The 24,204-nt window shown below is 40.7% G+C and overlaps 1 protein-coding gene across 2 annotated transcripts in view; it reads right to left on the minus strand.

Moving 5' to 3' along the window:
- HERC2 (HECT and RLD domain containing E3 ubiquitin protein ligase 2) overlaps window positions 1-23,043 on the minus strand; it is a 173,742-nt gene extending 150,699 nt beyond the window's left edge. The window contains exons 1-3 of one of the 2 annotated variants that reach the window (XM_069466707.1): window positions 22,807-23,043; window positions 22,070-22,172; window positions 11,760-11,874 (exon numbers count right to left, since the gene is read on the minus strand). In XM_069466707.1, the coding sequence (XP_069322808.1) occupies window positions 11,760-11,874; window positions 22,070-22,141 (187 nt within the window). In that variant the 5' untranslated portion in view covers window positions 22,142-22,172; window positions 22,807-23,043. Of the gene's footprint in view, window positions 1-11,759; window positions 11,875-22,069; window positions 22,193-22,806 lie in introns of those variants that run through there. The other variant, XM_069466708.1, reaches the window with a different exon arrangement.
- Between the last annotated feature and the right edge of the window lie 1,161 nt (window positions 23,044-24,204).

The following is a 24,204-nucleotide window of genomic DNA, read 5'->3' on the forward strand; positions in this document are numbered from 1 at the left end:
GGCCTCCTATACCAAACAGTTAGCCAAGTACTGAATGCAAAGGAAAAGTTCTTGAAGGAAATTAAAAGTGCTACTCCAGTGAACACACGAATGATAAGAAATCAAAACAACCTTACTGCTGACATGGAGCAACTCTGAGTAGTCTGTATAAAAGATCAAACCAGCCACAACATTCCCTCTTAAGCCAAAACCTAATCCAAAGAAAAGCCCGAACCCTCTTCAATTCAATAAAGGCTGAGAGAGGTGAGAAAGCTGTAGGAGGAAAGTTTAAAGCTAGCAGAGATTGGCTTAAGAGGTTTAAGAAAAGAAGCTATCTCTGTAACATAAAAGCACAACAGGAAGCAGCAAGTACTGATGTAGAAGCTGCAGCAAGTTATCCAGAAGATCTAAGACCATTAAAATTGAAGGTGACTACACAAAACAAGATTTTCAATGTAGATGAAACAGACTTCTACTGGGAAAAGATGCCATCTAGGACTTTCACAGCTAGAGAGAAGTCAATGCCTGGTTTCAAAGCTACAAAGGACAGGCTGACTCTCTTGTTAGGGCTACTATAGCTGGTAACTTGAAATTGAAGCCAATGCTCCTTTACTATTCCAAAAATCCTAGAGCCCTTGAGAATGATGCTACATCTACTCTGCCTGTGCTCTATAAATAGAACAAAGCCTAAATGACAGAACATCTGTTTACAGCATGGTTTATTGAATATTTTAACCCCACTGTTGAGATCTACTATTCAGAAAAAAAGATTCCTTTCGAAATATTACTGTTCATTGACAATGTGCTCTTGGTGGCCATCACCCAAGAGCTCTGATGGAAATGTACAAGGAGATTAATGTTCCTTTCATGCCTGCTAACACAACATCCATTCTGTAGCCCATGGATGAAGGAGTCATTTTGATTTTCAAGTCTTATTGTTTAAGAAATACATTTCATAAGGGTATAAGCTGCCATAAGTAGTGATTCCTCTGAGAGATCTGGGCAAATTAAATTGAAAACCTTCTGTAAAAGATTCACCATTCTAGATGCCACTGACAGCATTCATGATTCATGGGAGGATCTCAAAATATAAGCATTAAGGAGTATGGAAGAAGTTGATTGCAGTGGATGACTTTGAGGGGTTCAAGACTTCAGTAGAGGAAGTAACTGCAGATGTGGTGGAAATAGCAAGAGAACTAGAATTAGGAGTGGAGCCTGAAGATGTGTCTGAATTGCTACAATCTCATAATAAAACTCGAATCAATTAAGAGTTGTTTCTTCTTATGGATGAGCAAAAAGTGGTTTCTTGCAATGGAATCTACTCTTGGTGAAGATGCTGTGAAAACTTGAAATGACAACAAAGGATTTAGAATATCCCCTAAACTTAGCTGAGAAAACAGCAGCAGGGTTTGAGAGGACTGCTTACAATTTTGAAAGAAGTTCTACTATGGGTAAAACACTATCAAAAAGCATCACATGCTACAGAGAAATCTTTCATGAAATGAAGAGTCCATCACTGTGGAAGAGACAACTTCTGCATTATGAAAGGAAGAGTAGACTTCACTGTTGTCTGTGAAAAGAAAATCAAAGTCTCAGGGCCACCCCTTTAAAGCCTTGTGCAAAAGAGAAGGTAAAAAAAAAAAAAAAAAAGCCTCAGGCCCCTGTGAAGAACTGGCCCCACAGATCATTCATTAAGAAAATTCCTTGCTAACTTCCTCTAAGCAAGGACACACAAATTATACCTAGCACCTAAAACTAAAGCCTGTTGGATTCCACACTAATAATGAATTACAAGCTTATCTTACAAGTAACAGAACTGTAGACAAGACAAAATCAGACATTATTCCACCTACCCAGAGACATCTACATAACTGATACTTCCTTCACTCCCTTATTTTATGTAAAATGTTGATTTCTTGGGCCTCACAAGAATGTAAACATTACCTCATCAACCCCTCCTCCCCGCTGCCTTTCTCCTTCTCCATGTGCCTTTTTAAAACGCTGAAGGTTCTAACTTCGCCTTCAGACAAACAGCCACAGCTTATCTGCAGTTCATGTTTTTCCCAGGCACATCCTCAAAATCTTGGCTTAATAAACCTACACTGATTGAGATTGATGCCTCACTCATTTATTTGAGTCAACATGTCTTATTTGTAAGTAACTGCCACAGCCACCCAACCTTCAGGGACTGCCACCCTGATCACTCACCAGCCATCAACCTCAAGGTGAGCTCCCCCACCAGCAAAAAAGTGACAACTCCATGAGGGCTCAGATGATTGTTAGCATTTTTTAGCAATAAAGTATTTAATTAAGGTATGTACATTTTTTTTTTTTTTTCTTTTTGAGACAGAGTCTCACTCTGTTGCCCAGGCTAGAGTGAGTGCCGTGGCGTCAGCCTAGCTCACAGCAACCTCAAACTCCTGAGCTCAAGCGATCCTACTGCCTCAGCCTCCCGGGTAGCTGGGACTACAGGCATGCACCACCATGCCCGGCTAATTTTTTCTATATATATTTTTAGCTGTCCATATAATTTCTTTCTATTTTTTTAGTAGAGATGGGGTCTCGCTCTTGCTCAGGCTGGTCTCGAACTCCTGAGCTCAAACGATCCGCCCACCTCGGCCTCCCAGAGTGCTAGGATTACAGGCGTGAGCCACCGCGCCCGGCCGGTATGTACATTTTTTTTAGACATAATGCTACTGTACACTTAAGAGACTACACAGTATAATGTAAACATAACTTTTACATGCACCAGGAAACCAAAAAATTTGTATGACTCTTGTTATTGCGATACTTGCTTTGTTGTGGTATTTGCTTTACTGCGGGGGTCTGGAACTGAGCCCACATTATCTCTGAGGTACATCTGTAGCAGGTCCCCAGGTAACTCACAGCTTCTGTCTGACTTGGTTACAAATGGGAGGTTCCCACAACTCCCTTCTCAGGTTACTCAAGTTCTAATATAATTTGCTATAAGGGCTAACTCAGGGAAACACTCTGCTCTTATCAGTTTATTAGAAAGGACATTATAAAGGATACAAATAAACAGCCAGATGAAGGGCTACACGGACAAGGTTTGGAGGGGTCCCAAGCACAGGCGCTTCTGTCCCTCTGGAGTTCGGGTGTGCCACCATCCCAGCATGTGCAAGCGTTCACCAATCTGGAGGTTCCCAGAACTCATCATTTAGGGTTTTTATGGAAGCTTCGTTATGTGGGCATGATTGATTTAATCATTAGTCATTGGTGATTGGCTCAACCTCCAGCCCCTCTCTCATCCCGAGGTCTGGGGCGGGGCTAGACGTCACAACCCTCTAACCATGCCTTGGTCTTTCAGGTGACCACCCCCCACCATGAAGCCATCTAGGGACTCCAGCCACCAGTCATCACTTTGGGGATTCCAAGGGTTTTAGAATCCCTCATGTTAGGCAGGGGATTACAATCGAATGTAACAAAAGATGCTCCTATCACCCCAACACTCAGGAAATTATGAGCATTTCTGGAGCCCTGTGTCACAAACCATGGACAGAGACCAAGTGTATATTATCACAATATCTAAAACCAACAAGAGATAAACATGCAAGAAACTCCTACACTCCATCAGAAAAATATCAAACATCTAATAGAAAAGAAGGGAAATCACTAGCAAGGAACCCAAATGGCAAATGCTATGAAGAAATACTCAAAGTCATGTTTAGAAAAACATAAAACAATGAATTATTACCTTATACCCACCAAATTGGCAAATATTAGAGTGCCAGAATATAAACTCTAAGACAGGATTTTGTTTTGCTTTTTCATCTGGTTTTGTTTTCTGATCTATCCCAAGTGCCTAGTACAACGTGTGCCAGGTAACAGCACTCAGTGATCTGTTCAATGACTAAATAATGCCATATATGGTAGAAACATGGGGCTAGAGGCACATATCTTCAGGCACTGCTACAGGAGGGCAGGCCCTGATGTGCAAATGAGTTATAGGGAAGGTCCCCCATTCCCCTCAGGGTCTACTTCCCCCTTTAGCTCTTGCCCAGGCCCAGGAGGCACTTGTGCGGGTGGTTCATGATTAATAAGATGTGGAGGACAGAAACCATGCAGCAGTCCAAGGAACCATGGGTACAACGGAAAAACACAGTGCTGGGCCAGGCACAGTGACTCATGCTTGTAATTCCATCACTTTGGGAGGCCCAAGTGGGAGGATCACTTGAGGCCAGGAGTTCGAGACCAGCCTCAGCAACACAGACCCTGTGCGGAAATCTGCCTTACGGTTTTTTGTTTTGTTTTGTTTTGTTTTTTGAGACAGACTCTCGCTTTGTTGTACCGGCTAGAGTGAGTGCTGTGGCATCAGCCTAGCTCACAGCAACCTCAAACTCCTGGGCTTAAGCAAAACTATTGCCTCAGTCTTCCGAGTAGCTGGGACTACAGGCATGTGCCACCATGCCCGGCTAATTTTTTTTCTATATAGATTTTTACCTGTCCAAATCATTTCTTTCTATTTTTAGTAGAGACGGGGGTCTCACTCTTGCTGAGGCTGGTCTCGAACTCCTGACCTCGAGCGATCCACCCGCCTCGGCCTCCCAGAGTGCTAGGATTACAGGCGTGAGCCCGGCCCTGCCTTATGTTTGCCTTTTCTTTTCTCTGTCCTCTTGCTCCAGGACCCATAAAATCCATTATGGTGGGAGGCAAGGCAGGCCAGGGAATCTTCAGGAACTGAAACTTAGAAGGGAACTGTCTTCTCCAGTTGGTGAGCTAAGTCCTTCGTTATTGGTTTTCTCTTTCTCTGTGCTCCCACCACTGAGGCCCAGGTATAGCAAACTGATGAAAAAGGTGGTTTCTGGCCAGAGAACCAAAACCAGAAGGCCCAGAGAACCAGAGGACCAAAACCAGGGAGACAGCTGAGAAAGAGGAACTCCAGAAACTGACCTCAACAAGTTGCTTATCAGCTACTGGGTTTCCCTCAGTCTGGACATGCTTAGATGTGATCCTAACCAGCATAGGGCTGAGCTAGCAGATGGCCCTCTGCCCAGCCCTACACTTAATGCATACCACGGTAGAGCCAACTCACACTCTGGGGACAAGAGGACAGAGCTGGCATCAGGACCACAGCCCAAAGATGTAGGGCTACAGCCTGTGACCTAAATATAACCAGGTCGATTGCTGCTATAGGAGTCAAACAAGGTCCAGTCTCAGAACATAATCATTAAAATAACCAGGAAACAATACAATATAGGAAGAACCAGACAACCTCAACTTGCATGGGAAAACACAATCAACAGATAAGGGTGAAATGACAGATGCTGAAATTTTTTGACAAAGGTTTTAAGCTACCTATTATAAAATTATTCAGTCAAATGTAAACATTCTTGAAATAAATGGGAAAATAGAAAGTCACAGCAAAGATACAAAAGATATATAAAGAAGAATCAAATGGAAATTTTAGAACAGAAAAATACAGTAACAAAAATCTTAATGACTGGCTAGACTCAATAACAGAATGGAGATGACAGAGAAAGGAGCCAGTGAGCCTGAAGAACCAAACAACAGAGAGAAAAGAGACTGAAAATGAAAACAGTCTCAGGGCACTGGGAAAACGTAACAAAAGAAGAGAGAAAAGGTATGATGGTAAAAAAATATATTTGAAGAACTACTAGCTGAAAACTTCCTAAGTTTGGCAAAAGATATAAACCTGAAAAATCTGGGCAAACCTCAAACAAGATAAATCCAAAGAAAGCCATGCTCAGATACATCATAATCAAACTGCTAAAAACTAAAGACAAAAAAATCTTAAAAAGTGCCAGAGAAAGGAAGACAGAAAAATACAGTGTGTGGCCTGAAATTAAGGCTTAATATTATTATGCTGCCTGGTAAAATCAAGAGGGCCTCAGCTGGGCAGGGTGGCTCATGCCTGCAATCCCAGCACTCTGGGAGGCCAAGGAAGGAGGATCACTTGAGGTCAGGAGTTCGAGACCAGCCTGAGCAAGAACAAGACCCCATCTCTACTAAAAATAGAAAAAATTAGCCGGGTAACTAAAAATAGAAACAAAAAATTAGCCAAGTGTGGTGTTGAGTGCCTGCTGAGAGGCTGAGACAGGAGGATCATTTGAGCTCAGACATTTGAGGTTGCTATGAGCTAGGCTGAAGCCACAGCACTCTAGCCCAGGCAACAAAACATGACTCTGTCTCAGAAAAAAAAAAGAGGGCCTCAAATGGCCTAGCCACAAGTTCTCCCACCCACTCTACTCCCATGGATAAAGTTCTGAAGCCAAACAACCCTCCTCATCACAGGGACCAGGCACAGTCCTGCTCATCCCTGAGTAGGGAGCTTCAGGTCTCTGCCAGGCCACAGAGTTATCCAAATGAGCCAATCACATCTTCCCATAGGAGCCAGCGTCACCTCACCCTCCTGTTCCTACACAGTTTGCCTCTATGGCCCCTGGTGGTACACTCTGCTCCCAAGAGCAGCCCCTATATGGCTCTGTGGCATTTGGTGCCCTCTACCCACCAGGCTGTGAGTATATATGACTAATAAGCTGCTATCTCATCTGTCCAGCACCAGGTGTCACGTGTTCAGCCAACCTCATGACCTTAGCACAGGAATCCCCTAGGGTTATACACAGAACAGAGCTTTAACTAACTTCTCCTTGGCTATTTAACTAGTTCCATGATACAGCTTTTTCTGTGCAAAAGATTTAAACAGAAATGTCACCGCAGAGGATACAAGGGTGGCAAATAAGAACATGAAAAGATATTCAACATCATTAGCCATTAAGGAAATGCAAATTAAAACCACAATAAGATCCCACTGCAGATTTATTAGACTGACAAAAATAAAAAATACTGATAATACTAAGTGCTGACAAAGATATAGGACAGCCGGGCGCGGTGGCTCACGCCTGTAATCCTAGCTCTCTGGGAGGCCGAGGTGGGCGGATCGTTTGAGCTCAGGAGTTCGAGACCAGCCTGAGCAAGAGCGAGACCCCATCTCTACTAAAAATAGAAAGAAATTATATGGACAGCTAAAAATATATATAGAAAAAATTAGCCGGGCATGGTGGTGCATGCCTGTAGTCCCAGCTACTCGGGAGGCTGAGACAGGAGGATCGCTTGAGCCCAGGAGTTTGAGGTTGCTGTGAGCAAGGCTGATGCCACGGCACTCACTCTAGCCCGGGCAACAGAGTGAGACTCTGTCTCAAAAAAAAAAAAAAAAAGATATAGGACAGAAACTGTCATACATTACTGGTGGGAATGCAAAATAATAAAGCCACTTTGGAAAATAGTTTGACAATTTCCTATAAAGTGAAACATACACTTATCACGTGACCCAGCAATCACACTACTAGGTATTTATCCTAGGAAAATGGAAACTATATCCACGTAAAACCTGTACAGGAACATGCATAGCAGGATTATTGTAACTGCCAAAAAATAGAAACAACCAATGGCCTTCAATAGGTGAATGGATAAACACTCTGTAGTACACTCAAATGATGGAATACTATTCAGCAATAAAAAGAATTACTAATACACAAAACAACATGGATGAATCTCAAAGATATAATTTGTGAGTAAATGAAGCCAGATTCAAAATGTTACATAATGTATGATTCCACTTATACGGCATTCTCAAAAAGAAAAAACTAAACTGAGAGAGAACAGATCAGTGTTTGGCAGGGGCTAGAGTCAGGGAATGTGTGATTCAAAGGTGCAACATAAGGGAGTTTTTTGAGGTGATGAAACTGTTTCCAGTCCTGATTATGGTGGAGTTTACATAAATCTATACATGTGTTAAAATTTATTAAACTGGTCAACGGAAAGGAATGAAGTTTACTATGTGATAATTTTTAAATAAAAAAATTTTAAACGGTTCTCATTAAAATTACACTCCAGTTTCAATGAAAATCAACAAATATATATTTATTATAACATCCAGCACACTCAGAGCACTTTTATACAAAAGTAAAAAGGTAACGTCTATGGCTCTGAGACACTTTAGAAAAAAACCTATCGCACACATCTAACTAATCAATACAAATCAGCCTTTGGAAAGAGAAGAATGCAGGTCCAGGGAGGACAGACAGTTGGAAGATAGTCAAGAGGAATCGTGTAACAGTAGGGATCAGGGTCCCAAGGGCTGCAGTGGGGCATGGCCTGCATCCAGGAAAGGACTGGGAAATGCATCCTAAGTGAAACAAGGGCAGGGTCCTGTTCTGCAGCAGATGAGCATTTATCCTGATCTGAGAAACTAAATATAAACTTAAATAAGTCTCATTTAGCCTCTTATTTCAATTTAATAACATGGGAAGTGTGAGAACAAAGAATTCAGAAGTTTGAGAAATGAAATACATTTAATTCATAATCATACACAAAAAAGTAGGATATTAGTAGGAAAAAAAAAAAGGAGGCAGCTAATGGAAAGTAAAAATAAACTAACATGTACTAGGCAAAGCCTCTGGCCCAACAACTGTACATTATCCTTTCACATCTTTACAAATGGCTTTGCAAGGAGGCAGGCCTTTGTCATCTCCAGCTTACCAAGGTAGAAACTGTAGCTCACAGAATAGGTCCTGGCCAAGAACACAGACAGGTGACAACACAAGTGTTGACTCTAAATGTCAGACTCTGCCCTACACGTAGCCCAGGGGCCAAATCCAGCCCGCAGACTATTCATGTATGGTCCAAAAGCAAAGAAAGGATTTTATCTTTTTAAATGACTGAAAAATAATCAGAAGAAACATAATATTTCATGACTTGTAAACATGTGAACTTCACATTTTGGTGTCCATAAATAAAGTTTTACTGGCATATAGCCAAGCCCTTTGGTTTAATGTTGTCTGAAGCTGCTTTCACACTACAACTATAACAGGGTCCCATGGTTATGAGTGAGACCATATGGTCCACAAAGCCCAAAATATTTACTATGCAGCCCTTTATAGAAAGTTTGCATGCTAAAAATTTTACAAATATAAAAAGAAAGCAAAAACAATTTTTCTTTTTTTTTTTTTTTTTTTAGACAGGCCATCACCCAGGCCAGAGTACAATGGTATCATTATAGCTCACTGCAGCCTCAAACTCCTGGGCTCAAGCAATCCTCCTGCCTCAGCCACCCACCCAAGTAGCTGGGACTACAGGCGCACTCCACCATGCTTGTTAATTTTTTTTATTTTTTTATAGAGACAAGGTCTCTTATGTTGCCCAAGTTGGTCCTGAACTCCTGGCCTCAAGCAATCCTTCTGCCTCGGCCTCTCAAAGTGTTAGGATTACAGGCATGAGCCACAGCACCCAACCCAAAATTCTTAATTTTAAACTCAATATACTGGAAACACTGGTCATATAATCTCCTCTTCAGGATGAAGAGCTTCTTCAATAGTCTCTAGGAAGTAGACAAGAAGCATCGCTAAGCACACCTCAAGTTTTATTCTCAGGAGCATAAATTAAAACACCTTACAACAAAATGCAGGATGAAGTCGCTGGAGGCCATGAAAACAACCAAGAATAATTAGCACCACCAGCTGAAAGACAGCATGGACATTAGCTTCCGTGTTTGTCTGCTCTCCTTCTCACCACTGCAGGGTTCCAAGTTTACAGACAGAAAACAGAACACAAACTGCCCAAGCACACTGCGAATTATGGCATGCCTGGGAGAAGAGAAGGCCGGCCAGGGTAGATTCTGGATGTTAATAAGAAATGTTAACTTGAAAGACTATAATCCATCCCAACCTAAGGCTGGTCTTTTGTGGTACATGACCCCAAAGGGAGACACAAAAGCTTACTACCTGGGAGGGAGTTTTCTTTCCTTACCAGTAGGCCCAGGAGGTTCTAAATGTGATTGCAAATGAAAGTAAGGATAGTTTATCCCAGGGGAAAGTGCAAGTTATTAGAAGCCACTATTTCTCAGAAACAAACTATGAAGAAATCCACCTTGACAACAGTAAGAACCCACACGAGGGTGCCTGAATGTGAAAGAAAGTAATCAAGCAAACTAAAAGAAAACTTCAAAGAAATGAAAACTGTGCATTTAAGGAACATCTATTCTAACCTGTATTTTCCTCACAGTTAGCTACAATACAAATGATGTTAAAATATACATATCTAAAAGATTGAATTTAATATATATAAATCTATCTGTAAATATATTCTAATAATAAAAAGCACACATGCCACACTAAAAATAGAAACTTTTACTTAATGTCAAAAAATGTCCCCCAAAATCCCATTCAGTTGTGATCTACATAAAGAACAATTACGCTTTGCTTTGTTAACCACACGATTTTTAAAAGAACAAAAGACAAAAAAAGTCATCAAATGTAATGAATAAAATATATACTCTGGATTTTTCTATGTAATTAGCTTTTCTTAGAGCATCTTTTAGAGCTATTGTTTCATGGAAAACACTCTGGGAAACATTGTTTTAATTTATTATACTGGAAGGCTAAAGGAAGTATAAAACTTTTTAAAATATACAGAATGAACTACTGATACACACAAAAAAAAGAAAATCAAAAGCATTATGCAGAGTAGAAGAAGCCAGACATAAAAAAGCACACATGACTGCATGATTCCATTCACATGAAGTTCTAGAACAATCAAAACTAATCAGCGGTGGAGAAAGATTAGATCAGCGATTGTCTCTGGACAGTAGGGGAAGCCACGGACCCAGAAAGGGCATAAGAGAGTAATATTAAAGGTTTAGGTTACACAGGTTCCCTTTCTCAACACTTATGGGATGGTAAACTTAAAATATATACATTGCATCATACATAAATTTTACATGAAAGACAAAAAACTAAACCCAAGTTAACGATATGCACAAAACACCAAAGAGAGCCGGGTGAGACACATGCATGGATGGACAGACGGAAGGACGTGAAGCCAGGAGTCTATGATAAACGAGGGGGGTCAAAGGCTGGCAGCAGGACCGGGCTGGGTGTACAGTGAGTCACTGTTTACCAATTCAGTTATTCTGTGTGTATGTGGAAATTTTCACATAAACATCAGAAAAAACAGGGATAACTGCTAGATGTTGTAGCTGAAAAGATACACTAATACTTTTTCCCATATATTTTCAAGTGGACACTATCTCAATTCATTCCACAAAGAGAAGAAGAAATACTTTCTAAAGTAGCTTTATCCATCTTGATGACTTTTAAGTAGGGGGAGCAACAAACTTCAGCAATGGGTCTCAACCCAGGCTCTGCAGAACCACCAAGTTTGGGGTGGGTACAGGCATCTATTTCTTTGTAAAGCCTCAATGGTAATTCTGATACATAACCAAAGTCAAGAACAACCAAATGATAAGAGTCTTACTGAGTTTTCATAACCATAGACCTTAAATAAGATTGCCCACTGCCATTTCTTTGTGGGCCAAAGGCTTCTAAAAATTGTTTTATACACTCCCAAAGAGAGTCATACAGGAAAAATTTTAGGAATAATTATTTTCACTCAATCTAATAATAATCAATATTTATAGTAAGCCAAGGTAACATCTGTTGAAAACTTACAGAAAGAAATATCACCCAGTTCCTATAAGCCACAAACTAAACACTAGAAAAGAACATTACAAATACAGCCAGGTGGTTTTACAACAAAAATGCCTTTAATTCACATAAAACAATAAAATCCAAGTAGTTTATAATATTAACTATCATTTTAGGCAACAGTCATTAAAGTGAAAAACAAAACTTCAAAGAGTTACGTTAAGAAGCTCATGCTCCTATAGCACATTAAAAATTTTCTATAAAATACAATTTATAATGGTCTTTACAAAATGAAAAATACTAGTTAAAGGCCCTTACCTTTTCTAGAAGGGAGTTCTCCATTCTGGGTTAATTCTGTCCCAGTATATACAATTTCTCCATCTTTAACCATTTCATTCCACAGACCACAGAGCCCATCTCTTGTGAATGCAAGCTGGCAATGATAAACAAGATAAACTTACAGAGTGCTCATACTCACAGTTCAAGTCTTAAAGAATGATACAGGGAAAAACATCTCATTTACCCTCATTTATTCAACCATTCAATAATAAATCAATGATTTATTTATTCAATAATAAATTTAATGAAAATTATCCAATTACAGTTAAGGGAAATAGGCACAGTGCATAAGACTACACATAGGCTCACTTTGTGTGAGATACAAGAGAAAGGACACATACATGTGCATGTATGTAATCTGAAAAGATAAACCAAAGGTTACCAATGATTACCTGTGGGGAGACGGGGAGGGGACGTGGTGAAGACAGCAGGGACCAGTGAAGGCAAGATTGTGAGTACACTTTATAGATCTTTTTTTTTTTTTTTTTTTTTATGATCCTACCACCCCCGTTTTTTTTTTTTTTATTCATGATAAATTATTAAGTGAACAGTGCAAGTTAAAAACAATAGTTTCATATTTTTTCCCCACCCCCCCCTTTCCCGAGTCAGCACCTTCAAGTGTTACCACTCCCCAAACAGTGCGCAATGCACTCATTGTGTAGGCATACCCCTATCCCCTCCCCCACCCCCCACCTCAGTCTGATGTCCAATTGGTGTCGTTCCCAGATTTGTATTTAGGTGATGATCAGGGACACTTTATAGATCTTTACTTTCAAAACATATAAATGCTTTCATCTTCAGAAATTAAAATTAGTTCATAAAAAAGTAAAACCTACAACTAGTAACAAGCAAATTAACCCATGTATATAAAAAGAAATATAATTCCCAACTACTCAGGAGGCTGAGGCAGGAGAATGACTTGAGCCCAGAAGTTTGAGTATGGCCTGGGCAACACAGCAAAACCCCATTTCAAAAAAAATGTATTTCAACTTCAAGGGACTTTTGAAGTATACATCAATAGTGGAATATACTCTAAGGGAAAAAAAATCTTAAACTTTATTCATTGGTCTTATTGAGATCCTAATATTGATATTATTATTTTAAAACTATTTCATGTATGCTATATAATAAGACAATGTTAATATTACCAGAAACTAAGGTTTTAAGTGTAAAAGATAAAACTCAAAGAAATTTTTAAAAACAATTTGAAGGCCGGGAGCAGTGGCTCATGCCTGTAATCCTAGCACTCTGGGAGGCCAAGGAGGGCTGATTGTTTGAGTTCAGGAGTTCGAGACCAGCCTGAGCAAGAGCGAGACCCCGTCTCTACTAAAATTAGAAAGAAATTATCTGGCCAACTAAAATATATATAGAAAAAATTAGCCGGGCATGGTGGCGCATGCCTGTAGTCCCAGCTACTCGGGAGGCTGAGGCAGTAGGATCGCTTAAGCCAAGGAGTTTGAGGTTGCTGTGAGCTAGGCTGATGCCACGGCACTCACTCTAGCCCGGGCAACAAAGCAACACTCTGTCTCAAGAAAATAAAATAGGCCGGGCGTGGTGGCTCACGCCTGTAATCCTAGCACTCTGGGAGGCCGAGGCGGGTGGATCGCTCGAGGTCAGGAGTTCGAGACCAGCCTGAGCAAGAGCGAGACCCCGTCTCTACTAAAAATAGAAAGAAATTATATGGACAACTAAAATATATATATACAAAAAATTAGCCGGGCATGGTGGCGCATGCCTGTAGTCCCAGCTACTCGGGAGGCTGAGGCAGTAGGATCGCTTAAGCCCAGGAGTTTGAGGTTGCTGTGAGCTAGACTGACGCCATGGCACTCACTCTAGCCCGGGCAACAAAGTGAGACTCTGTCTCAAAAAAATAAAAATAAAAATAAAAAATAAAAAAAAAAAATAAAAACAATTTGAATTAGAAATCTCACTATGTACTTTATTTTTGAATATATTTGCTTGCTCTGTCTCTGGACAGGACCTAGAATCAATGGCACTCTGACAGCAAGTAGCCAGATACTGGTCTCTAAGCAGCATTTTCCACTAAAAGAAACCAGGGCTCTTCAGGGGAAAAGGGCCAGGTAAGACAAGGTGAGCCAGGAATATCTTGTTTCTTCCAAAAAAATTGCTCAAAGACTGATGGGGACTCCTGGCCAAAGAATAATTTTGAGTATCAAAATACATAGCTAAATGGACTACAAAACTAAATAAAAACATGAGTCCATAGTAATGTTTAAAGAAAAAACAAAAACACCCTTGCATATTGGTATTTGTGCGTCAGAAAAGTTTTCCCAGAGCTAGCAGCAAGCACAGAGCAGGGAAAGGAGAGTTTCAAACACCCAGGTAAGGTAGTCCTTCTGAAAACTACAAATGCAACAGAAGCCCTCTTCTGTGACACAAAACACATTTTAAATTAAAAGAGACCTATCTGTTTGACCATCTTTTAATGGAGAACCAGAGTTTTGTCTTTGTGCATAAGTCTACTAGCTCATTCCTTGTCACCATTCCACTGTGAAGCACCCACTATTTCCACTGTGAGTTTCTTTAAAATGGAGAAAGAATTGAAGGACACTTTGTAAGCAATTTCAAAACAGAATTCTAGACCTTTAAGACTTTTTCTCCAAGCAGGCTGTGGTGGTTCACGCCTGTAATCCTAACACTCTAGGAGGCCAAGGAGGAAGGATCATTTGAAGTCAGGAGTTTGAGACCAGCCTGAGCAAGAGCGAGACCCCCGTCTCTACTAAAAATAGAAAGAAATTAGCCAGGCAACGAAAAATAGAAAAAAATTATGTAAGCACAGGTCTGTAAACCCAGCTACTCAGGACGCTGAGGCAGGAGGATCACTTGAGCCCAAGAGTTTGAGGTTGCTGTGAGCTAGGGTGACACCACGGCACTCTAGCCTGGGCAACAGAGCAAGACTCTGTCTCAAACAAACAAATAAAAAAGACTTTTTCTCCAATTGCTTACAGTTTTATTCCACCTATCTGTACAAGTAAATTTTTAGCATCTCACTTTTATCCAGATTATCTATAGTAGGCAAAACCCTAAGACGATGCCCCCCCCACCACAAGATTCTGGCCCCCAGGTATACATACACATCTCTCTGAGTATGGAGAGGACCTGTGGATAGAACAGGATGTCACACCTGTGATGAGGTTTTGTTTGTTCTATGACAAAGCTGAAAGGATTCTGCACATGTAATTAAGGTTCCAAGTCAGTTGCTTTCTAGTTAATTAAAAGGAAGATTAAGGTGGGCGTGGTGGCATGTACCTGTAGTCCCAACTACTGGAGAGGCTGAGGCAGGAGGATTGCTTGAGCTCAAGAGTTCAAGTAGAGCCTGGGCAACATAGCGAGATAGTCTTTTGGGGGAAAAAAAAAAGGAATATTATTCTGGGGGGCTACTGAATCAGATGAAAGCCCTCTAAAGAGGGACTTCATCATTCTGAAGAGATGCTCTCCATGGGTCTTGAAGAAGCAAGCAATCAGATTATGAACTGCCTATGGAGAGGGGCAGCCTCTAAGAGTCTAGGGTGGAGATACCTTAAACAGATTCAAGTAGACCTACCATTCGATCCAGCAATCCCATTATTGGGCATCTACCCAGAAGAACAAAAGTCATTCTATAAAAAAGACACCTGCACCCGAATGTTTATAGCAGCACAATTCACAATCGCAAAGATGTGGAAACAACCCAAATGCCCATCAATTCATGAATGGATTAGCAAAATGTGGTATATGTATACCATGGAATATTACTCAGCTATTAGAAATAACGGCGATACGGCATCTCTTTGGTTCTCCTGGAGAGAGCTGGAACCCATTCTATTAAATGAAGTATCCCAAGAATGGAAAAATAAGCACCACATGTACTCACCAGCAAACTGGTTTCCCTGAGTGCACATTTGGGAATAACACCAATTGGGTATCGGACAAAGGTCGGGGCTGGGTGGAAGGGATGGGTGTATACCTACTTGATGAGTGCGATGCGCACTGCCTGGGGAACAGACACGCTTGAAGTTCTGACTGGGGGGGATGGGGTGGGGGAAGGGAAGGGGTGCACACCTACATGATGAGTGTGATGTGCACTGTCTAGGGAATGGACACAATTGAAGCTCAGACTCGGGGGTATGGGGAGGCATGGGCAATGTATATAGCCTGATCTTTTGTACCCCCATAATGAGCTGAAAAACAAACAAAAAATAAAAATAAAAAAAATAAAAAAAAAAAGAAGAAATATCTTCTTCACATGAGGGATGTGTGGGTTACGTGGATTTATTTATTTGTCTGAACCCATTAAATGTTACAATTACAACTTGTTGAACTTTTTTCTATAAAATTTGACCTAAAATTACAAAAAAATTTATATAAATAAACTTAATAGATTTGCTTTAAAAAAAAAAAAAAAGAGTCTAGGGCTTTAGACTCACAATGAACAGCAATTAACTCAATTCTGCCAACAAGACTGAGCTCCAGATGAGAAAGTGGCTTGGCCAACACCTTGACTGCAGCCTTATGATACCCACAGCAGAGGACTGAGCTAAGCCCCGGCCAGACTCCAGGCTCACGGAAACTATAAGAGTGTAAATGTGTGTTGTGTTAGGTTGCTAACTTTGTAGTTAGTGACTTGTTTCACAGCAACAGAAAACTAAGCATCCTGCTTAAGTTTTTTGTAGCAGCAACAGCTTTCCCTCAGTACTCTTATTTCATCTGTCACATCACTAACAAGACAACTCCCATAAACATACTTGGAACCAAAACTATAGGACTCTTGGCAAAAGTACCAGATAGCAGGGGGAGAGGTAAACTCCTTCTTAAAAACTGAGCTGTTGAGCATTCGGGGCCCTGAGGCTTAACAAGGGACTGGAAAGGCTTGGCTCATCTGCTCATTGGCTAAGAGGAGGATAACTAAGACCTATTACAGAGGTGCAGCCCAGTCCCCTACAGTGCACACAAGGCTGACCTCAGCCTCAGGTGTGCCGAGCTCCAGAGTTACACACACCATCTTTAGGCACTTGAGGGAATAGGTCATTTGACATGCTCCTTAAAGTAATAATTCAGTATCAATGCAATGGATGAAGACAAAGGAGGACAGAGCTCACATCACATCACACCATCCCTATCTATCTCGCTTGCCAACTGGACTGCGGGCACCTTCTGAGTAGGATCTGTTTTAAATCTTCATCTCCCTGGTGTGTATCTCACTGACAGGGTACATTTTCAAGAAATGTTTGCAGAATTAATTAATTAGTCCATTTTTAAATGATATTATTCAAAATTGATTTTTTTAACCTTTTAAAGCACAAAGATGGAAGTTGTAAAGGAAAAGTACAATATATACGAAAATTATTTGCATGTTCGAGTGGACTATTCATTATTTTACTATAAAGGTACTCCTAAAAACTACTAAAGTTATATCATTCTAAATTGGAAAACATCAGGCCGGGCACGGTGGCTCACGCCTAAAATCCTAGCACTCTGGGAGGCCGAGGCGGGTGGATCGCTCAAGGTCAGGAGTTCGAGACCAGCCTGAGCAAGAGCGAGACCCCGTCTCTACTAAAAAAAATAGAAAGAAATTATCTGGCCAACTAAAATATATATAGAAAAAATTAGCCGGGCATGGTGGCGCATGCCTGTAGTCCCAGCTACTCGGGAGCCTGAGGCGGTAGGATCGCTTAAGCCCAGGAGTTTGAGGTTGCTGTGAGAGGCTGACGCCACGGCACTCACTCTAGCCCGGGCAACAAAGCGAGACTCTGCCTCAAAAAAAAAAAAAAATTGGAAAACATCAATATTTTACAGTAATTTCAGTTATGGTATTCTAAATAGCCTTGTGATAAAAGTTATACAAAAGTATATATTGCTTTTCTTTTCATTCCTATTCAAGTTCTCCATCAAAGAAAAGTTTGGTGCTGAAAATGACCTTGGCTGGACAGACGTAAGCATTACTAAAAAGGCACAATGAGACAGTGAGTCTTTTGGGGTTTTTCCCCTTAAAACAAAACAATAGAGTCAAGTTTTCATTTGAAGATTTCATTTAACATCAGCACAGGGACATCTAAATTAACAATGCTGCATGTTTCGAATTACTCTGACAAAATGTCATATAAAGGATTACCAAATACTCTTTTTTATCATGGAATCTTGTAAACAAAAATCTTTCTATTGAGGAATCTGTATGTGGATGCTGGAGGCAAAGAGCACCTTTTAGAATCTAGTTCTAAAAACACCAATTAAGTTACCTATATTTACAAAATTCTTTTATTTCTACATGTCATCTATCAAGTGCTTTATTAGTCAGAAAACTTGAGAATAGAATTTACCAAGATGTTTACAATTACACTTTTTAATATACTAATATTTCTAAGCATAAAGTGACAATATTTATATTCAACAAATTTAAGTTTAATTTTAAAAGCTTATTTTATGTTTAATCATTTTAAATTGATGACTAGAAGAAGAGACAATCGCTTCTCAGCCTTTTGGATAAGATCAAGTGTAGAAGAGATTAATAAATGGTTCCAGTTTAAGTACAATCAAATGCTCTGATGGACCACAAGGACACTATGCCAAGTGAACAAGCCAATCTCAAAAAGTCACACATAATATAATAATCTCACAATAACAAAATTACAGAGATGGAGAACAGATCAGTGGTTGCCAGGAATTAGAGACGGTGGTGGAATGAGGGTGAGTGTGACTATACCAGGTAGCAGGAGGGAGACCTTTGTAGTGATGAAACAGTTCTGTATCCTAATTGTAGCTGTTACATGAACAGACACATTTGATGCAATGGCACAGAACTACACACATACACACACACTGTACCAGGGAAACTTCTGAGTTTTGATAATGTATCATAGTTACATGAGATGCAACCACTGGGTAAAGAGTACACGGTGACCTCTCTACTTTCTTTACAACTTCCTGTGAGTCTATTATTATTTCAAAATAAAAAGTTAAAAAAAATTGCTTCATACATATCTAATTTCATGTGCCACTTCAAAGAACCCAAAAATAGAAACTGCAGGAAATTCATCTGAGTGCAGCTTATGCAAGAAAGGGCAGGATAATTCCCATTCTGGACCCATGCTCAAAGACATGCCCTTAGCCTTACATCAAGACAGGCAAATAAATATTCATGGCTCAAGAATCAAAAGCTTTTAAGGCATAGTGTTTTATTATTTTTTATAGTTCTTAACGCTCAGTTGACTTTTTGGTTCACTGAAAATCTACCAATCACATCAGATAGAAGGACTTTTCCCATAAAAATAAAAAATGATGTGGCTAATACTTCTTAGCTCTGTATTCTATTGCCTCTTCAAGAAAGTAGTGAAGGAAAACAGGGTGATTCAAGTAACTCAACATAACAATCAGAAGAAGAGTGTTGAAAACTTAAAAGTGTTATATATGTAAAAGCCAGATATGTGCCTGGTATATAATGGGTCCTCCATTAGAACCTGCTGGTTGCAGGGTCCCCAGACCTGACTCCTCTAAAGGTCTGCTAATACAATCAAAAAGTCAAGGACCAGTGTTCTCTATAATACACACACATTAAAAGTTATCACACTCCATGCGCACCGTCTAGGGGATGGACACGCTTGAAGCTCTGATGGGGGACGGGAAGGACAAGGGCAATATACGTAACCTGAACTTTTATACTCCCATAATATGCTGAAATTTTAAAAAAAAAAAAAGTTATCACATTCCGAAAACTTTTCTTCTCCAAAGTTACTAAAAATTTCAAGGCCATTTCTAACCAAAAATAGCTATAGAAAATATATTTGCTAAATCCTATAGCTAAGAAACATCCTTCTACCCCACACATTATTCATTAACCAGGTGTCAATTCTGTTTCCAATACAAAAGCCCTAAGTAAGGAATGGGGTGCTTCCCACTCCAGGTGGGAGAGTCATCCCCAAAATAAGGGTACAGCCTGTCAGCACAAGGTTCCATCTGTAATGTGTGCCTGCAGAGAGGTCCCAAAGAATAACTATGCCTAACTGCTTAGGGTAAAACAACAACATATATTCCTCACATTTAATAAGCAATGCTGGAGAAACCATATAAAACAAAAGTCATTAATTACTTTTTTCACACTATTTAAATAGAACCAATACCCGTAGCACATTTATCCTCTATCCAAACTCTAGTCTCTTCATTTACTCCTAGGTATAGTTTTGGAAGACTTTCTAATGATATTTGAAATGTGTGTATTACACTGAATAAATCAAAAGTTGGCTGGGCACAGCGGCTCACACATATAATTCTAGCACTTTGGGAGGCCAAGGCTGGAGGATCGCTTAAGGCCAGAAGTTTAAGACCAGCCTGGGCAACACAGCAAGATCCCATGTCTACAAAATATTTTTAAAAAGTCGGACATTGTGGCACACACCTACAATCCTAGCTACTCACGAGGCCAAAGAGGGAGGATCCCTTGAGCCCAGGAGTTCAAGGCTGTAGTGAACTATGATCACGCCACCACACTCTACCCCAGGAGACAGAGCAAGACCCTGTCTCTTAAAACAAATAAATAAATAAAAATTTAAAAATAAATAAAAATCAAAATAACAAGCACTCTAAAACATAAATGGTGCTTCAATGTACGTATATCTGCCTAACTCATCATAGGAACAATTCAGCATTAAATTGATTTTAGATCAAGACACTAAAATTCACATTTAGCAGTTAATCAATTACAATTACTAAGAAAAAAACTTCATTATGCAAGGTTCTTTACTTCAACAAGTTTCTCAAAGTACATAAACACTAATATAAAAACAATTCTTAAAATGAGTTTGCCTGAATCTAGATTTCAGAAATATTAAATTACTCATCTCTCGCCTCTCCCACCCACTTAAAAAAAAAGACAAACAGACCATAATAGCTAAATAAAAGGAAACATTTAAACAAACCAAAAGAGTAACTATACCAATTCTTGACCCAATTCTTTGTGCTCTCTCTTATCTAACATTACACCATTAATAACAATCCCATCATCCACAACATAGTTCTAAACACTTGGCTCCCATATTTACCAGCATTCAACACCTATTTAAAAAGAAAAAAAAGCCTGGCCAGGTGGCTCACGCCTGTAATCCTAGCACTTCGGGAGGCTGAGGCAGGAGGACAGCTTGAGGACAGGAGTTCAAGATCAGCCTGAGCAAGAGCAAGACCCTTTCTCTAAAAAAAAAAAAAAAAAATTGAAAAAATTATCCGAGTTGTGGCTCACATCTGCAGTCCCAGCTACTCAGGAGGCTGAGGCAGGACAATCACCCAGGAGTTTGCGGTTGCAGTGAGCTATGATGATGCCACTGCACTCTAGCCTGGGCAACAGAGTGAGACCCTGCCTCAAAAAAAAAAAAAAAAAGGAAAATAGAAAAAAATAGTAAGGGCAATAACACTTCTCTACAAGTACCGATGATCAACTACTGCTTACAGACTATATGACTTGATGAACAGTCAAGTGCTATGTAAGATTTTATTACAAAAGGTAGATTACTTGAGAAATACTTGAAATGGTTGGCCTCAGGGAAGAAGAAAAAACACATATATACTACAAAATATTCTAGACACTTCTTTTTGCTGGTGATATGGAGTTCCAAAAGTAGTTTTTTTGAAACCATTTGCAAACAAAACTAGCCTGGGGTTAAAGAATCATCTACAAAAATATCACGACGATTATTTATTTAACAATTTCCTGACAAGTTTGTAATTATCTTGTTAAATCAAAACAACAGAGTCTAAGGCCAACATTCTGTTTCCTCATGTTCCTAAAGTCCGAGCACTCTAAATGAGACCTGTTACAAATATAAAACAAACAGCTCAAATGAACTCTCAACTCTCCAGAAACACAAATACAAAATCCCACAAAACAAGGGAGTTTCTCCAGGCCATAATAAATCCACATGTCACCTCTCCAATTTCCCCCCACACGGTTAAGTGAACATCTCAAAAACTATCAGTTACAAACAACAGTCACCAAGATATGGTTAGGAATCATATGGGCTTCTCAAACAATAATAAAAAAGAAAAAAATTTGTATAACTAGGTCTCAAGTTTCTTGCATTTAAAAATAACTAATTAAAATGCAGTCATACACAATCTACAAAAATAGTCACAAAAACGATTACATCTTAAGTTGCAGGAAATAAACCTGCTTCTCTAATACAAGAAGATCCAACTGACATCTCTTTAAAAGCTCCAACTGACATATCCTAAAAAAAAAAGCCTTACACCAGAAATTTAAATACGGAGGCAAGAACACACCAGGAAAAAGGCATGTCAAACCCCACCTGTATATCTGTTTTCAACCACTTGGAGTCAAGTCGAGCCTGGGCAACCAAACAGAAAGATTCAGAGGGCATCTTTCCTCCAGCTTCTTCCCAGTTGCCAGGCCTGCAAGTAAAACAGAAATATTGAAGACCTAAAGCATTTTATTTTAAAAAATTTTACAAAGACCCCTCCCACAAGGTTTAATGTGACAAAAAAAAAAAAAAGAAAAAGAAAAAGAAAAATGAAAAACAGAAAAAGGAGAGAGGAGAAGAGTTGGGGGAGGGGAGTGAGAGGAGGAGAGAGGGAAAGATGGAGAGAGGGAGGAAGGAAAAGCCTACTTTCAATATAGGTAGGGTTTGCCCAGTTTCTGTACCACGTTGGCGAGACCTTGAGAATAGACAGTCATTGGAGACCAAATCACAATGTCATCCCCTTTCCCTTAAATCCAAAAGGTATACACACAAACAGAAGACAGGAAGCCCATCATTTCAACGACAAATGACACCAGCATGCACCTGCCGCTTTACCCTAGACCAGTGCGCGGTGCGTGAAACAAATTAATCAAAAGTCACGTCAGCAGAAAAACCCACAACAATAATCACTTAGAAATGGAAAGACGGAGATCGCGCTGCGGGCGGTCCGCGCAGGCCCAGGTCCGGCCGCCGCGCCAACACCCGCCGCCCCGGCTCCGCCGCCCCCCGGCCTCAGGCTCACACCGCCACCGTCGCCGGCCACCCTTGCGCCCCGGGACGAGGACCTGAGGCGCGGCAGCCCAGCCGCCTCGCCCTGCCGGCTTGCGGGCACAGCGTCCCAGCCACCGCTGGCTCAGCCGGCGCTCGCGATCCCGGCGCCTCTCGCGACCCGAGGGGCGGGCCGACGCGGGCCTGCCGCCCCCCGGAGCCCAGCCAATCGCAGCGAGGCAGCGCCGCGGTCACAGCCAATGAGAAAGAGGAGCCCCTTCGTCGCCCCTTCGTCGCCCCTCTCGACTCTCCAGCTTCCTACAATCCCGTCTTCTTCCTCCTTGGAGCTCCCTGATGCAGCCGGAGCCAACCGCAGGCGCCGGGAGGAGGGACTTCCGCCGCACGCACGCACCCTCGCGCGCACAACTGTCCGAGACTTCGCCCGGTCCCTTAGTGTTCCTGGTAGCGCCCTCCAAAGGGGGAGGATGTAGGGCTACGCGGGTCAGGTGGCGAGACTGACACCTCTGCCCCAGGCTAAGGACACACCTCGGGGAGTCAGCTCCGGCCTGCAAGAGCTTACCCCTGCCTGTCCCACTGAATGCAACAAAAATCTTGGGCAGAATACATGGAGCAGTTATATGAGGACAAGGAAATCAGCCCTTGTCTGAACCAGTGGTCATAAAACAGAATTTAAGAAATGTGAAACAGTTGAAATCATACGAAGAATGTTCGTTCTCTAATCATAACGGAATTAAACTATAAATCAATAAATATCAGGACAGTCTCCAAACACTTGTAAATTAAACACTGCACGTCTAAATAATCTATAGCTCAGAGAAGAAATCCCAAAGGAAATAGAAAATAATTGAATAAAAATTAAAATGCAACATATCAAAATTTGTGAGATGCAACTAAGGCAGTGATTAAAGTCAAATTTTGTCAAGTAGGGAGTAAAGTGATTAAATCCCATCTTGGGATCTAACACACTGTGAAGATAATGGCTTGAAGCTGTAAGTGCACATACACGCAGCACCCAGAGCTTTAAAAGTCAACAAACAGAGGGACCAAGGCCTAATTGTGGTAGGAATTGTTGCCCATACTCAGAACCTAGAAATCTGGAATGTGAAAAATGGAATGGGCAAGGCCTTGTTGTCCTGGGAGTGGTTCTGTTTATTCACATCCTTTGAGTGAGAGAGCAGTGAGGAAAAGGCCACGGTTATTAGAAGTAGTTGCCCATTCTCACAATATAGGTATATTTGTTTTCTACCAACCAGAGGATTTAATGTCTGGTATCCTGGATGTAGCTGCCCATCCTCAGAATCTGGACATTATGGATCCAATACAAAGAGGACATGAGAATTTCTTGCTTAAGAGATACTTGCCCAGAATTGGATCCTAGACACCAGAGATTCACAAACAGAACAAAATGGGTGCCCTGGATGTTATTGCCTATGTTTAGAACCTAAGGAAGTTGC

This window comes from Eulemur rufifrons, chromosome 3 (genome assembly GCF_041146395.1).
Source record: "Eulemur rufifrons isolate Redbay chromosome 3, OSU_ERuf_1, whole genome shotgun sequence".
NCBI lineage: Eukaryota > Metazoa > Chordata > Mammalia > Primates > Lemuridae > Eulemur > Eulemur rufifrons.